This window comes from Adiantum capillus-veneris, chromosome 18, assembly GCF_014529385.1.
Source record: "Adiantum capillus-veneris isolate H3 chromosome 18, ASM1452938v2, whole genome shotgun sequence".
NCBI lineage: Eukaryota > Viridiplantae > Streptophyta > Polypodiopsida > Polypodiales > Pteridaceae > Adiantum > Adiantum capillus-veneris.
In genome coordinates this window covers 95,833,081-95,848,949 of record NC_140948.1, presented here as the reverse complement: position 1 = coordinate 95,848,949, position 15,869 = coordinate 95,833,081, and the positions used below count along the sequence as shown (strand labels likewise).

Genomic DNA, 15,869 nt, shown 5'->3' with positions numbered 1-15,869 from the left:
CTGAAACACTCTCATTGTGTGCTATGCAAAGTGCAAGATCTCCCTCTCCTTCTCCAAGCAAGTAGAGGTTGAGAGCCTACACCAACACTCTTGGATATGGAGTGCAAATCCAACCAAGAGCCATGCTTCAATGCTTAAGCTTGCCATCCCCTTCTTCTTCATTTCTATGCTATTATGTATGCTAGTAACAAGAGTTATGATAAGTGAGGAACTAATTCTTTCTCCTATAAAATGTTTCTTCTTCCTCTTCCCTACCCTCATTCCCTGCTAGCTCTCCCCACTTTAGAAGGTGTTTGAGGTCTTGGGACTGAAGCTTGGGATAGTTAAAGCTTTCTTCAAGTTTATGTTATGTTTGTGATGCATGAAGCTTTCCATCTTCATTGCATCACCTAGGTCACAAGGAACACAAAGATTGTATTGTAACGAGTCTCTCTTAATGGGAGAAATCATAATACAAATGCCTATTAAAGGGGGGACCGGCTCCACATAAAGCCGGTCCTCAACTGTTGTCATGTTCTCTATATTCTCTCTCTTGCAAAAGTATTGTTCATGCCAAGTTAGCTAATTGCTATGATTATGTTGCTATCTTCAATTATGTTCACCCGCTATGTTCACAAAGTCATTTCTCAAAAGTACTCTCATTAATTTCCGCTACTCTCAAATTAAATAGGCCAATTCCATTACAGGAAGAATAGTGAGACGGTTCATCATTCTTATGGAATTTGATTTCACGGTAGTTGTAAAAAAGGGCACTACTCATCAAAGAGAATATCATTTGTCTAGGATTGTTTCAGGAGAACCTCCTAAAGGAGTAGATGATGATCTACCAGATGCCTATTTGTTCTCCATAGAAATGATACTTCGATGGTCGGAAAATAGGTGTCCTTGATGACCATAGCTCAAGTGTATTCACAAATAACGCTTCCTATTACAATCGGATTAATTGAGCAGTCGACTATGTATCAACTACTAACTGGTAGGCTATACAAAAGAAATCGAGATGGATTATTGGTTTGAAGCATTAATAGTGAAGAAGAAAACCAATACCTAAGTCAAGCACATGTTACCATAGTGGGACTTCACTTTGCGGAAGACCAAACTATGTAAAGGATCTTGAGACTTGGAGTATTTTGGCCAACTATAAGGATTGATGTTTTCTCTTATGTAAAGGATTTTCATCAATGTAAAAAAAAAACACCCATACCTCACGTAACATTGTTTCAACTGTCACCTGATCCTAAGTGGAGTAACTATTTAGTCACTTAATTATCGAGCCAAACATTTCCTGAGGATATGAGTAAACACCGTCAAAGAGCAATTGAAATTGAAGCAAGAGATTATGCTCTTATTGGAAATCAATTGTATTGGAGAGGCAAGGATCAACATCTGTGTCTTTGTGCAAATAAAGACGAATATATTCCAATTATAGAACAAGCACATGTCAGATTAGCTAGAGGTCACTTTTCTAGTGAGACCACCGCAAGAGCAATGTTGATGGCAGGCATATGGTGGCCAACACTTTTTGCAGATGCCAAAGAATATGTTCAAAGATGTGATGCTTGTCAATGAGAAAAAATGCCAACACGAGTAGATAGCATGCCCTTAAGAGCAATGATGGGAGCTAGAGCTTTCGCAAAATGGGGTATAGATTTTGTTGGGCCAATACAACCACCTGCCTATAGAACCCAAGCTCAATATATTATTGTAGCTACGGATTATTTGATTAAGTGGGCCGAGGCTAAAGCAACTCAAAAGAATGATCCCAAAACCATTGCTGCATTCTTATATGAGTATGTGTTCACAAGATATGGACTACCAATAGAAATTGTCAGCAATAGGGAAACTCATTTCCTTAATGAGGTAATCGAGTATCTACTTAATGAATTTATAGTCATTCATAACAAGTCAGCTCACCCACAAGCAAACGGACAAGCTGAGCATACGAATAAGATTCTTAGCTCGATGTTAACTATAGTGGTTAGTTCAGGAAGGACATACTGGGAAATGAATCTTCATGCTACTCTATGGGCTTATTGAGTTTCATTCAAAATAGCTTTAAATGCTACACCCTTTAACCTTGTTTATGGTCTTGATGTCATACTGCGAATAGAATTTCTATTGCCGACACTAAGGGTAGCAAAGAATCTTGAGTGGAATGGACATAAATTGTCAGAACGACTTGAATATTTAGAGAAGCTAGATGAGCAAAGGCTAATAGCTGTAGCTCACATCTACGCACAAAAGCGGAAACAAAAATAGTTTTGTGATTCCCATCTAATAACAAAAATCTTCAAAAAAAGAGACTTAGTTCTAGTCTATTCTCTTAAGCAACACATTCCCAAGTTTAAGAAAAAGGGAAACGGACCGTTTATCATTGAAGATGTATCTCCAAGTGGAGCAGTTAAGTTGACCACCCTAGATGGTGAACCAATGGCTAATTGGATTAGCGGGTGTTGTTTAAAGAAGTACAATTTTCCGCTAACCAATGAATTGCTAGAAAGAATGCATGCAGCCAAGCAAAGGAAGATAAAACGAAGGGTTATTGATGAAGCCCAAGAAGAAGCTCGGCTTTGGGTACTCAAAAGGAAAGCTGCTCTCAAGAATCAACAAATACCTATTCCCATCAACACACTGGAAATAGATGACCGACAATGGGAATTGCAGAAAGATGCACTGTCAACAGATGATGAATGGCTAGATGGAATGGACCTTCGCATCAAAGTACAGTTCAACAATCATAGCACAAATGCTTTGGTCGATACATGAGCTAGAGTAAATGTTCAGTTATTCCATGTATAAGAAAGCAACAACTCAGTCTTTGACAGAAGGAATAGCAACTATCAAAGGATGCAGCAAGAACCCAACACCAACATTGGGAGTAGTCAACTTGAACGTGATAGTACATGGATGTTCATGTCCTCATCAGTTTGTATGCTTACCAGATGAACACATGAATGAGATGATGATTCTTAGAATTCTCTGGATGCGGACATACAAAGCAGTACCAGATTGGGATACAAACCAGCTCAAGCTTTCACCTAAAGGCAGGCAACTCATTGTTCCAATTGCACCAAGCAAGGAGAAATGGAAAGGCAATTACCAACAAATCAAACCACGAAGTAATCAATCTTCTCCATCCTCTTGACAAGAAAATACTACAAGTTGCATGCAAGGACTCGGGCAAATTTGGGTACCGAAAGCACAGCTTAAGGATACGCTGTTTCAAATTTGGGTGCCCAAAACATCATGGACAAAACCAAAGACGGTTCCGAGAGTCAAAACACAGAGATGCACTTCTTCGAGAAGGGGGAGTATATGTCTCATGAATTTGATGCATTTCTTGCTAGTCATGGGATAAAACACCAGTGTACAGTGCCTTAATACGCCTTAGCAAAATGGTGTTGTTAAGAGGAAAAATAGTTCACCTACGAAAATGGCACGATGTATGGTCAAAAGTCAAGCTTTTCCACATTCTTTTTGGCTTGAGGCCATCATGTGTGCCACTTATACACTAAACAAGTGTTCTACAAAAGCTTTTCAATCTATGACTCCATATGAAGCATGTCATGATAGAAAGCCTTCTTTTGACACATGCATGTTTTTGGCTGTTTGACATATGCTTTGGTGCCACAAACACAGCACGGAAAATTGGATGATAAGGCTGTCAAATGTATTTTTGTTGCTTATAGTGTTGAAAGCAAAGGTTACAGGTTGTATCATCCGCAAACAAAGCATATCTTGGTCTCACGGGATGTTGTGTTTGTGGAAGATTTTGTTCAGCCCTTGTTGTCATGTACTAGAGACAGTAATGTAAGCTCAAAGGACATTTATGACACTTTGTTGCCTCTTTTGGCTGGTGGAAGTTCCAATGTAAATCCAATGAGGCAAATGTATAGCCTATGGGGGTTTCTAAAAATGTTACAGATCATCCTATCACTGATGCAATTGTACATGATGTACTTGATGAGGAAAGGCCTAAGAATGATCAGGCTAGAGGTATGCCTAAATGGTTGGTGCATACTTTGTGTGATAGTAAATTGGACGCACCTTTGTCTAGTCATACTCCTTCAGGTTCTCTCCTCCATGCATCTTATGCATCAGATTGTTATGCTTTGGTTGTGTCTAGCTTACATGATGTCAAGCAACCTCTATCTTTCGATGAAGCACATCATTCAAAAAATTGGATGGCTACCATGCAATCAGAATATGATGCACTTATAGAAAATGACACATGGACTTTATATGATTTGCCTCCAGGCAAAAAGGCCATTGATCGGAAAGGAGGGTGCCTATAGTACATTTCGAGACATTTTCAGCCATAGCCAGAAATTGTTTGAAGCACATAAATACTTCGGATTATAGGTACACTCTCTACTAAAAGCCCATTCTGCATCAACATCAGCATCACATTCTCCTTTCACAGAAGACTCAACAATAGCTGCATTTGCAGTGGAACCAACCTCTTTCTTCTTAGCTTCTTTGACCTTCAACTTAGGACACTACTTGATCAAGTGATCATTAGTTTACAGTAATGGAAACGCATCTTCTTTTTTCCTTTATCACCATAATTTCCAGACAAATTGCTACCAACAGAAGCATTAGGAACATGTGATTTTCCACTCGCAGAAGAACCATGAGAAGTGGTTGCATTGTTGTTACCACCTTTTCTTTGAGAAACATTAAAAGCCCGTTCAACTGCACGCTGTCTAGTCCTGTTTTTGTTGAAAAGTAACTCTTGCAACAACAATGTGCACAATGCATCAAACTTGACAACTTCAAGATTTCCTTGGGTCATAAGTCTCCAAGTACTAGCAAAAGTCTAGTAAGAATCTGGCAAGGCATCAAGAATAGTTTGCACAAGGGAACTGTCTGAAATGACTTCACCTGCACAAATAAGTTGCTCATTGATATCCTTGACATCATCAAGGAAAGTGTCCATATCATCTTCCTCATGCATAATCTCCGACTCCAGCTCTTTACGCAGTGTAACATTTAATGGCCTAAAAACTTGTGTGTAGCGGAAATTAGCATGAACATAGTGGACATTTCATTAGAATAGATTCCTAATGAGAATTACAAGAGTGCTTGGGTGGAGAGAGCAACAAAAAGCATAACACCTAGTTAGATAGCATGAACAATACTTTCAAAACAGAGAGAAATTAAGCTATTGACAACAGTTGAGGACCGGATTTGCATGGAGCCGGTCCCCCCTCCAAAAGGCTTTGTATTATGGTTTCTCCCATCAAGAGAGACATTGTACAATACAATTCTTTGTGTTCCTTCAAGACTAGCTAGTGCAATGAAGATGAAAGCTTCATGCACTAAGCAAAACACTTAGCAAACACAACATCAATTATCCCCGGTCTCAGACCCAAAACCTCACACACCTTCGAAGATGGTGAGAGCTAGCAGGGTATGAGAGTAGCTTGAGAGGAAGAAGGAGTATCTTATGAGAAAGATGTATATCTCCTCACATAATCACTCATATTAGCATAGCTTAGCTTAGTAATTAGCATGGTAGAGGAGGTGAGCATGCATTGAAGCTTGGCTCTTGGTTGGATTTTCATCCACATGCCAAGAGTGTGTCGATGTAGGCTTCTATCTCACAAGCTTGGAGTAGGTGATGAGGTCTCCATTAAAGCTTGGGAAGAGATAGTCTTTTTCTTGCTTCTCACATAGACTGAGTGAGAGTGTGTGTGTGATAATTCCTTGCAAAAATCAGCCCCCTCTCTCTCTTGGGCGAGCCCTCTTGCTAATTGCTCTTGCTATCCTCCCATTGGACCTCCCCAGGGCTAGCCAATGACTATTAAGCAGCATAAGTGATAGCCTTCTGACATGTGTCCCCCTTTCCCCTTTTGTGAGAGCTTTAGGTAATTTAATAATTCAACTAAACTCTCATTGGACCCCTTTGCCTCCTGGCCAATAGGAATCAGGCAAGCCATTGGGCTGTTGAATGCTCATTGGACCCCTTGGGAGACTGTCCAATAGTCTTCTAGAGGACTTAATTCTCATTGGTTCTTTTATTAAGTGTTTCTAAATTAATTAAACTAGATTTACTCTAGCCGAATTCTCATTGGTCCACCTCCAAGGCCATCCAATAGAAATTGGGTACACCTTGTGGGAATCTGGGCTAGGGAGCTGGCATGTGTCCCTCATTCCCTTTGTGTAAAGGGTGTGTGTGGCTTTCTCTCTCATCCCCTACAAGAAAGGCTCGCCCCCTCCTAAGTAGGGATTGCAAAAGACTTTTTTGTACACACACAAAGCATCCAATTCCCCTAGGGTTGACCTTTGGACACAACCTTTGAATTTTGGAACTTAGCATTTTGGAAGTCTTAATGGGTTGAACCTTACGGTCTTTTTAGCCCATTGTTGCACATGGCTCTTTTGCAGATGGCCCCCCCTTTGGATCCCTATTTTCCCTCCTTTGGATCCCTACTGTGGCCGGTCTACTAGCTTAACCAATATTCTAGCTTTTTCTCCCCTAGCACTTCCCCATATTAAATGATCAGTTTAACATGAGAAAATCATTTAGGAGAATTAGATATTGATTATTATGACACGCAACAATGCAATTTTTGCCTCATTGCGACTTGCATAAAGACCAGCCAGAATATCCCAACTCTATTTTGCAGATTTCGTTGAACGAATGTGGGGAGTAATAGTGCACTTCACAGACAACGCAATCAATGCATGAGCATGCACAGCTTTTACATCCCAACAAGCTTGCTCAGCCATAGGCAAAACTGCACTAACAATAGCAATCCTTGCGGCAAGACCTGCAACATCCTCAACATTGTCTGTATCCTCAGAACCAGGACGTACATCAATGCCCTGCACAATGTTCCAAATGCCCTTTGACACAAGAACATGTTACATCATATAATCCCACATAGGGTAATTGTCCCCATCCAATCTGTCCTCAGCACAACAAACATTTTGAACGCATCTGTGTTGTTGTCAGCCATGGTAAATGTTGCACCTGATGTGAAAAATGTCTGAAAAGAGGACAAAGAAAGGGGGAACAACATGTGCTATATAGCACAAACTGTAGTAGACTATAAGGGACCTGTTATGCAGAAAATGGCACTGAAAGAATTTCTTCACAAGATGACAAAAAAGCCTGCATAGTACTGCCTGTATCGGAGGCCGAAATGAGCCCGAATGAGAAATCTGAGTATACTAAACTCTTCGAGCCCTCTCATAATATTTGTTGACCTGCGAACGCTCGCCAAAGCTCACAGAAATCGGAGAAAGTGAGCAAGTGTGTGCTGGAACTGCTGGTGACTAAGCCCGGGAGGATGCACCCTGCTCTGATACCAAGTTGGAATTAGGGTTTGGGGAAGATGAAGGAAGCTCAAGGCACACAACAGAGAGTGTATTACTTAGTGTGCAATGGAAAGATAGATAGCCCTAGAATGATGGGCTTATATACAATGCACGAGGGAAAAAACCTCCTAGTGAGGGAAAAATGCCATGACAGTCCTAAGTGTATTCACAGACATCACTACCACATGTATATGGTAACATAATAGATATAACAACAAATGGGTATGGGCCTTGTGGCTATGCCACTTGTCATGGAGTTGGTAGGCTCACAAGTTCGAAGCCTTGCCCGCATTTCATGCTGAAAAGCGTTCGAACATCATGAGTGTCCAAGGGTAGGAGGCCACCTGCTCATTGATGGGTCCAAAAATAAACCTTTTGCCCTATGGTTCAACCACCTCACACCACGAAGGACAAGCGCCTTTGTGAAGCGAGTTTGGATCGGCAGCCTGAACACTGGTTGCGTAATCATGGCACACTAGTTAAACTAGTAAAATGGCATCGCCTTTGGCGACGGCATGGCCACCCTCTTACCCTCAAGCCCCTTGCTCTTTACAAATTTCATAAAAGAAATTCAATAAAAGTTCTCTCTCTCTCTCTCTCTCTCTCTCTCTCTCTCTCTCTCTCTCTCTCTCTCTCTCTTTGCACTGCATCTTGGTGACCTAGTGTAATCCCACCTCCAAAGTCTGAAATTTACCTCATAAAACACATGTTGATGGTGGAAAAAATGATAAATCTTGAAAACATACTCCTAAATTTTGGCAAACAATATCTTAGGTTAGGCTTAGACGACCCATAGAGAGCGCTTGTCTATGTTGCTGCACAACCATTGACAGTAGAACAAAGCCTTTGCTTTTGGGCTTGCCAGAAGCACCCCTCTCATAAATGAGGGTCTTCCGCTCACTTTGCTGCATGAATTGTAGAGAGAGAAGCTTCAACTGACCATCACCTGTAGTAGCAAGTGCCAAAATGATTTTTCCCAAACTATAGTAGTGAATGATTTGTCTAGTTGCCAATATGATTGGTCCTAAAAACTACAATGCTCTCTCTCTCCGCCTTGTTGTTGATAGCATTTCTCCAGTGTTCGAGAAAAGTGTGCCTCAGCTTCTAAGGCCTTGAGTTGGTTGAAAAACCAAATCAACCGGTTGAAGGGGGGAAGAAGGAGAAAACCTGTTTAGAAGATTTAAGAAAATAGAGTAAAATTGTAAAAATCAATGGTTATTTTACAAAATTTCCTCTTTGGATCTACCTTAAAGGGAATTTTGTATGTTTGTGAAATTGATTTTCCCGTACACTAGTCTGCTCCTCGTTGGTAGTACTCTCTCTCTCTCTCTCTCTCTCTCTCTCTCTCTCTCTCTCTCTCTCATGTGTAGGAGTGCATACAGACACGCCTTATATGGAGACTGGTCTGATGGTGCATGGACGCAAGCACACTTGCATGGAACCAAGCCAGTTTCGGGGCTCCTTGTTAGGGTCACGGTTCACTGGTTTGTCCTCACTGAGCGGCGACAAATACTCCTTGCATTCGAAGTGTGTAGGGCCCAGGCAGTGACAAGTCTCCCTCCCCCCCCCCCCCCCCCCCCCCCCCCCTCCCTCTCTCTCTCTCTCTCTCTCTCTCTCTCTCTCTCTGTGTGTGTGTGTGTGTGTCTCTCTGTCTCTCTCAGGCTCAGACAATCTCTCTTTCTCCCTCTGTCTCGCTGTCCACTTGCGCGACTGCCGGGCTTTAGGGAACACTACCAGAACTGAAGAGCTTGCGCCACGTGTCCCGAGGAGGGGGGAATCCCTCCCGCTTTAATAATAGTATAGATATAGATAATTGACCAAGTAGGATAAACACAACTGAGGGTTAGCACTGTTCCATTTCCATCTATTGATAGTGCGGGGAGAATTAGAACAAGATACTATTTAATAGGTGGAAATAGAATAGATGGAATATGGATTAGGCCTATGAGATGGGGGAGGTGAAGCAGCAGAAGGGTTTGGTGAGGACAGAGGTTGAGGAGGATGACGATGATGAGGACGAGGGCAGGGTTCGTGAGTGGGAGGAGGGTCTCCCTTCTCTCGCAGATCTCACCTCCCTCTCGCAGTGCCTCATTTCGCCCCAACTCGCTTCTGCCTTCAGCATCGCCTCCGCCTCCCCCTCCCCTCTTCGTTCCTCTGCAGATGTTGCCCTCGCTTCCCACGCTGCCTTTTCTTCTCTTCGTAGTGCCCATCATCCATACCCAGATCTTCCCCCAGCTTCTACTGCCGCCCAATTACGTTCCCCAGCAGCAGATGGCCATGACAACCCTCGCTCAGAGCACCTCAGAAGCTTTGCTGCAATTGCCGCTCAAGAGCGACAGTACGAGGAAACTCCATCTGCACTACATGCTACTAACGGAATTGGTGGTGTCTCTCTGCGACTCTGTGATTCCAACTCTTTCCCAGCAACTGATGAGCAGTACCAATATGGCAGAGGAGGAGACGACCCTCAAGAGAATTTTGCTTCTCGGGATGGTGAGCTAAGGAGTTATGGTGCAGCTGCTGGCTTTCAACCTGCAGGAGCAGAAGCAGAAGCAGATGGAGATGGCGGCATGTGTGAGAGGAATGCAGAGCATGATGGAGGAGAAGGTGCTGCACGTGCAAATGCACGTCGGCACTGCACATCTGAGGGAAGCGATGTTGCTCCCCGGATGGATGCTGATGGTGAGGCAGAGGAGGCCGAATCTATGCCTTCTCCAGCTGAGAATGTACATGGGGAGGCCTCAGCACGCACTCTGAAGCGCCCTCGTCTTGTATGGACACCCGAGTTGCGCAAGAGGTTTGTGGATGCGGTCACTCACCTTGGCGTGCGGACGGCGGTACCGAAAACCATAATGCAGCTTATGAACGTGGAAGGCTTAACAAGGGAGAATGTAGCGAGCCATCTGCAGAAGTATCGGCTATATTTGAAGAGGGTGCAACAAGGGCTTCCGGGAGAGGGGCTGACAGCATCCGACCACCTCTTCTCAATGACTCCGTTACCTCCAGCAAGTGGAAGATTTCAGCCAGGGGTTCGTGCAGATGTAAATCAGGTACCGTTTTTACCGTCCGTTAGTCCTGTTTCGATCAATAGAGGGCAGTACATAGCTGGAATGCTGCCGGGGCCTTTACCTCCTATGGATCCATACTCTTACAATGTATATGCAAGACCTGCCCATAGAATTTCTCATGGTGACGTGCCGGATGTGCAACGGTGGAGGCAACAACATTGTGACCCTGCTCAACATGGTCCAAAGAAATAAGTTTACTTTATATCTCTGCATTCACAGATGTAGGTGTAGTATATTGTACTTGCTTGTATCTATTTTCTTCTTTTCTATGGCGGTAGCTCCTTTTGGTCATTATACTTGACTCTGTATGAAACTTAAGACAGCTCATGTACCCCCCATGACCCAACTGTGGGAATGCAAATTCATCGTTTTCATGCGCTAATTGCACTAATTAGTTTTGGCCCAATTTCAAGACCAATTTTTGGCTAGTGTTGTGATTTTGGTCCTCGATTAAATTGCAAGTTGATTAATGGCCAATTTTGATTTCTTTTATTCACAGGCCATCATCTTCGGGTTAACATAGAAACCAAAGCTCATCTGTGTAACCACATTTGTTTGGTTTGATGTCCTTAATCGGAGGTGGAGTGTGGGCATAGTGTTGGTGGATGCTCATCACATGATGAGGATTTGATAAGGTATGCTTGATAGGCAATATGGTAAATTGTGTCATTGGCCTTCTTGTGATTGCCAGCTTTGTTTTATGGGGTAGGGAAAGGACCTGCAGTGTCCTTTCCCCATACTGCACGCAACCCATCAGCGACCGGCGGAGGCCAGGAGCCATGGGGAGCTGCAATGTGGGGAAAGGACACTGCAGGTCCTTTCCCAACCAGTATGTGTCGGGGGCGGGGAGGGCACTTATGAGCCTCCGCGTGGTAGTCAACTTATATTGTTTTCAGTAATAGAGCTGGGACTTAAAAGCAGATGTACTAAATAAGCATAAGTGTAGGAGCCAACTAGGCTAGAGTGGCTAGTTTATAGATGCTTAAACAGTATGGGGCAATTTAAGGAAATTCAAATTTCAACATTCCAATCTCCAATGATATTCCATAATTTTGAATCAAAACTAGCTTGAGCGACCCGCCTACCTGCAGGTCTTGCTCGCTCTTACCACTGGTGTATGTATGTGTGCATGTGTATCTTTGTACATCTGCCCATGAGACACACACACACATACACGATGCACACTTAGCGAACTCCCTTGAGAGAGAGAGAGAGAGAGAGAGAGAGAGAGAGAGAGAGAGGTGCCACCTTGCTATGTAGATTTTCCCCACACAGCAAGTCCAAAAATGGTGAGTGAGACTCTAGAGTCGAGTGGAGGGGCCGTCAAGGTGGCAAAAAAGAAGAGAAGAAAATTCATATATCTCTCAAACAAAAAACCATTACCCACCACTACACTTAAATTACACAATAAATTCTTTTATATCCAATTGTAATTGCCAAATTCAACCTTATACATGGAATACCCATGGTCCAATGTTGCGTACATCTTGTTCCAATTGTTGAGAAACATCACCTATCGTATACAGTCTTAGTAACCATTTGTTGCAACCAAACCCAAGTAAAGACGTTGCATGTTAGGGTATCCATTGTCCCACCTCTCTCACAGAAACATGTCCTAGCCTTGTTTGCTTATCAATTGCAAGGGAAACATGGTAATACCCAACCAATCCTTGATATAAATTCCACTCGTAAAGACTCATTAATATATAATCCGACTTGTAGTGATTCTTGCACAATTGTCAGCACAAAAAGGTTTGAATTTATTGTCAATATATCAAGTAGAAAAACTAAGAGAATGTCTAGATTCAATTATACTTTATCAACTCAAAATCTTCCATCAGATGTAGCACCTCGTTTGCTATTACAGGTACTCTTCATAAAGGTGGATCTGGCGATGCGATTAAGAGTCATCATCATTCTATCATTAGCATCATCCTATTGTCATCAAATATGAAGCAGGACCTAGAACAAAGAGTGGTGCTCTTCCCAATATATATTGAACTATAGATCGATTTGCCATTTTTATTGATAATTTGTATTGAGAAAAAACACAGAACCAGGTATATTGAGTTAGAATCAAAACAATAGAAAAAGAAGTGCATGGAAAAAAAAAATTGTATCAAACCTTATGCACTTGTTATTTGTAAAACCTCTATGTATACAATGTTTCGAGTGTAAACTATCGACCCCTCTGTAGATTCACTTATAGTTGACCTTTGAGAATCATCAAGGACTATTTTGATTGCACATGAAGATCTCACACGGGACATTGCAACATATAGTTGACCATGAGTGAAAATTGGTGTAGCTAGATACAAACCCAACACGTCAAGTGGTTTGATGATGTGCCTTGTTGACTGTCATTTCAAATGCAAGCCTCACAGGAAACTGTCTACGCTTCCTTTCAAAAGGTAGTCCATGAGAAGCCCCTACAATAAAGTCTATTCTGGGTATGAATATCCTTTCCCCAACATATGATCGTTGTGAAACTGCTTACATATTAGCCTTGTACCGGTGCACAAACCTTGTCGAGGATCTAAGTTGCAAAGAAGCATAATTGGGGCATTCTCTTTCAATTACAAAGAGTGTGGTGAAAAACCACCACCAAGCTGAAGAGAATTCAAAAATCCAGTTGTATAAAGAATACTACTGCAATCTGATGAACGTACTGAGTGTGCACTCACATATTCCTCTCATTTTACCCAAGGCCAAGTCATCAATGGCATCAACCTTCTTATCGCAAGGAGCAAGAATACCTCTATCTTGTAATCTTGAATGTATAGCATATCTCCACATATATAGTCGATGAGCCCTTGAAGAGTATTTCCTAGAAGAAACATGCTATTTGGCACTGGCACATGATCACTCAAGTCTCCATGACACACATTCCCATCACCAATATGCGAAGTATCCAAAATTCTCTTTCAAGTGCATTATTTGAGCCTTGGAACACACACATATTTTCTATTAGCCACAAAACCTTTATGTATCTCCATATGTGCAAGTGACACAAAGATGCACTCACAATATCTGCACGACTTTCTTTGCAAACAACATGCAAGATTTGTTTGAAATTGCCCCCAAACAAAAGCACCTTTCCACCAAACAATACATCATTTTGCATCACGTCCCTCAATGTTCGAACTAGTGCCTCATAAGCATATCGATGGGTCATGGGAGCTTCATTCCATATGATCAAGGCAGCTCTCTTCAAAAGATTTGCAAGCTGAATATTCACTTTGATTCTACATGTTGATTTTGAATGCAACTCTAATGGTATTATAAACCTTGAGTGAGTGGTTCTTCCATTGCTAAGAAGTAAAGCTGCAATGCCAGATGATGCACATGCCAAAGCTACCTTTTGTTGACCATGAATGCGACGCAATAAGGCATTATAAAGATACGTTTTTCTAGTTCCACCCCATCCATCTAGGAAAAAAATACTTCCTTCTGCTTTGTCAACTGCCTCCATGACTTCAGTATATGCATTATGTTGCCCTTGATTCAAAAAGCTCTCCATTTGATCTGCCAAATCCTTTGTTCATGTGCATTGAATATCGTCTCCTCACCTTAGCAATCCACCACTGTGTTGAACTAAACATGCTCAATCTATGCTAGGGATTCTAGAAAAGTCAGTAAGTAGTTTCTCGTATTGTTGAAGCATATAATCTAGGGTATATAATGATTGGTTCTTCGCTATCTCATGACGAACATGCTTATCAAGCGTATGTATACGCAAAGCATAAAAGGTGTCCTCAGAAAGATCTTTGGAGAAATTATTCCATAGAGTACCAGCCTCCAAGACACAAAGGCTTACAAAACACCAAAATCATCACAAAAAATTGTCACAATTGTGGTCCCAATCGTTGCAAGGATGCCTCCTGTAGACACATTGACCATTCAACATCATTTTGTAGTAGGCCCCTAGCATTGCAAGCTTCCTGAAAGGTAGGGTAAGTGTGCCCACTAAAAGTTTGAAGGTCCTCATTGTAACATTTAATGGCCTAAAATCTTTTGTGTAGCGGAATTTAGCATGAACATAGTGGGCATTTCATTAGAGTTGATTCCTAATGAGAATTACAAGAGTGCTTGGGTGGAGAGAGCAACAAAAAGCATAACACCTAGTTAGATAGCATCGACAATACTTTCAAAAGAGAGAGCAATTAAACTATTGACAACAGTTGAGGACCGGATTTGCATGGAGCCGGTCCCCCCTCCAAAAGGCTTTGTATTATGGTTTCTCCCATCAAGAGAGACATTGTACAATACAATTCTTTGTGTTCCTTCAAGACTAGCTAGTGCAATGAAGATGGAAGCTTCATACACCAAGCAAAACACTTAATCAAACACAACTTGAACTATCCCCGTTCTCAGACCCAAGACCTCACACACCTTCGAAGATGGTGAGAGCTAGCAGGGTATGAGAGTAGATTGAGAGGAAAAAGAAGTATCTTACGAGAAAGAAGTACATCTCCTCACATAATCACTCATATTAGCATAGCTTAGCTTAGTAATTAGCTTGGTAGAGAAGATGAGCATGCATTGAAGCTTGGCTCTTGGTTGGATTTGCATCCACATGCCAAGAGAGTGTTGATGTAGGCTTCTATCTCACAAGCTTGGAGTAGGTGATGAGCTCTCCATTAAAGCTTGGGAGGAGATAGAGTATTTTCCCTTCACACATGGTCAAGTGTGAGAGTGTGTGTGTCAATGCCAAGCAAAAATCAGCCCCCTCTCTCTCTTGGGCGAGCCCTAGCTGCTAAGTTAGGCTGGCTTTTGCCTCATTGGACCTCCCCAGGTCAAGCCAATAGGGATTAAGCAGCATAAGTGATAGCCTTCTGACATGTGTCCCCCTTTCCCCTTTTGTGAGAGCTTTAGATAATTAAATAATTAAACTAAACTCTCATTGGACCCCTTTGCCTCCTGGCCAATAGGAATCAGGCAAGCCATGGGGCTCCTGAATGCTCATTGGACCCCTTGGGAGACTGCCCAATAGTCTTCTAGGACACTTAATTCTTATTGGTTTCTTTTATTAAATGTTTTTAAATTAATTAAACTAGATTTACTCTAGCTTAATTCTCATTGGTCCACTTCAAGGGTCTTCCAATAGGAATTGGGCACACCTTGTGGGCATCTGGCCTAGGGAGCTGACATGTGTCCCTCATTCCCTTTGTGTAAAGGGAGCCTGTGTGTGTGTGTGTGTAGCTTTCTCTCTCATCCCCTAGCTTTGGGGCTCGCCCCCTCCCATGTAGGGATATGCAAAGACTTTTTGAGCTCACACTAAGCATCCAATTTTCCCTAGGGTTAACCTTTGGACACAACCTTTGAATTTTGGAACCTTAGCATTTTGGAAGTCTTAATGGGCTGAACCTTAGGGTCTTTTTGGCCCATTGTTTCACATGGCTCTTTTGCAGATGGCCCCCCCTTTGGATCCCTATTTTCCCTCCTTTGGATCCCTACTGTGGCCGGTCTGCTAAC

General features: G+C 42.2%; 1 protein-coding gene across 1 annotated transcript; it reads left to right on the top strand.

Moving 5' to 3' along the window:
• The first annotated feature begins 9,238 nt into the window (after positions 1 to 9,238).
• On the top strand, positions 9,239 to 10,800 carry LOC147436052 (uncharacterized). The gene has a single exon (XM_086488951.1). It carries the CDS (start codon positions 9,276 to 9,278, stop codon positions 10,584 to 10,586), a length of 1,311 nt encoding a protein of 436 aa, XP_086345077.1. The 5' UTR covers positions 9,239 to 9,275; the 3' UTR covers positions 10,587 to 10,800.
• The last annotated feature ends 5,069 nt before the right edge of the window (positions 10,801 to 15,869 follow it).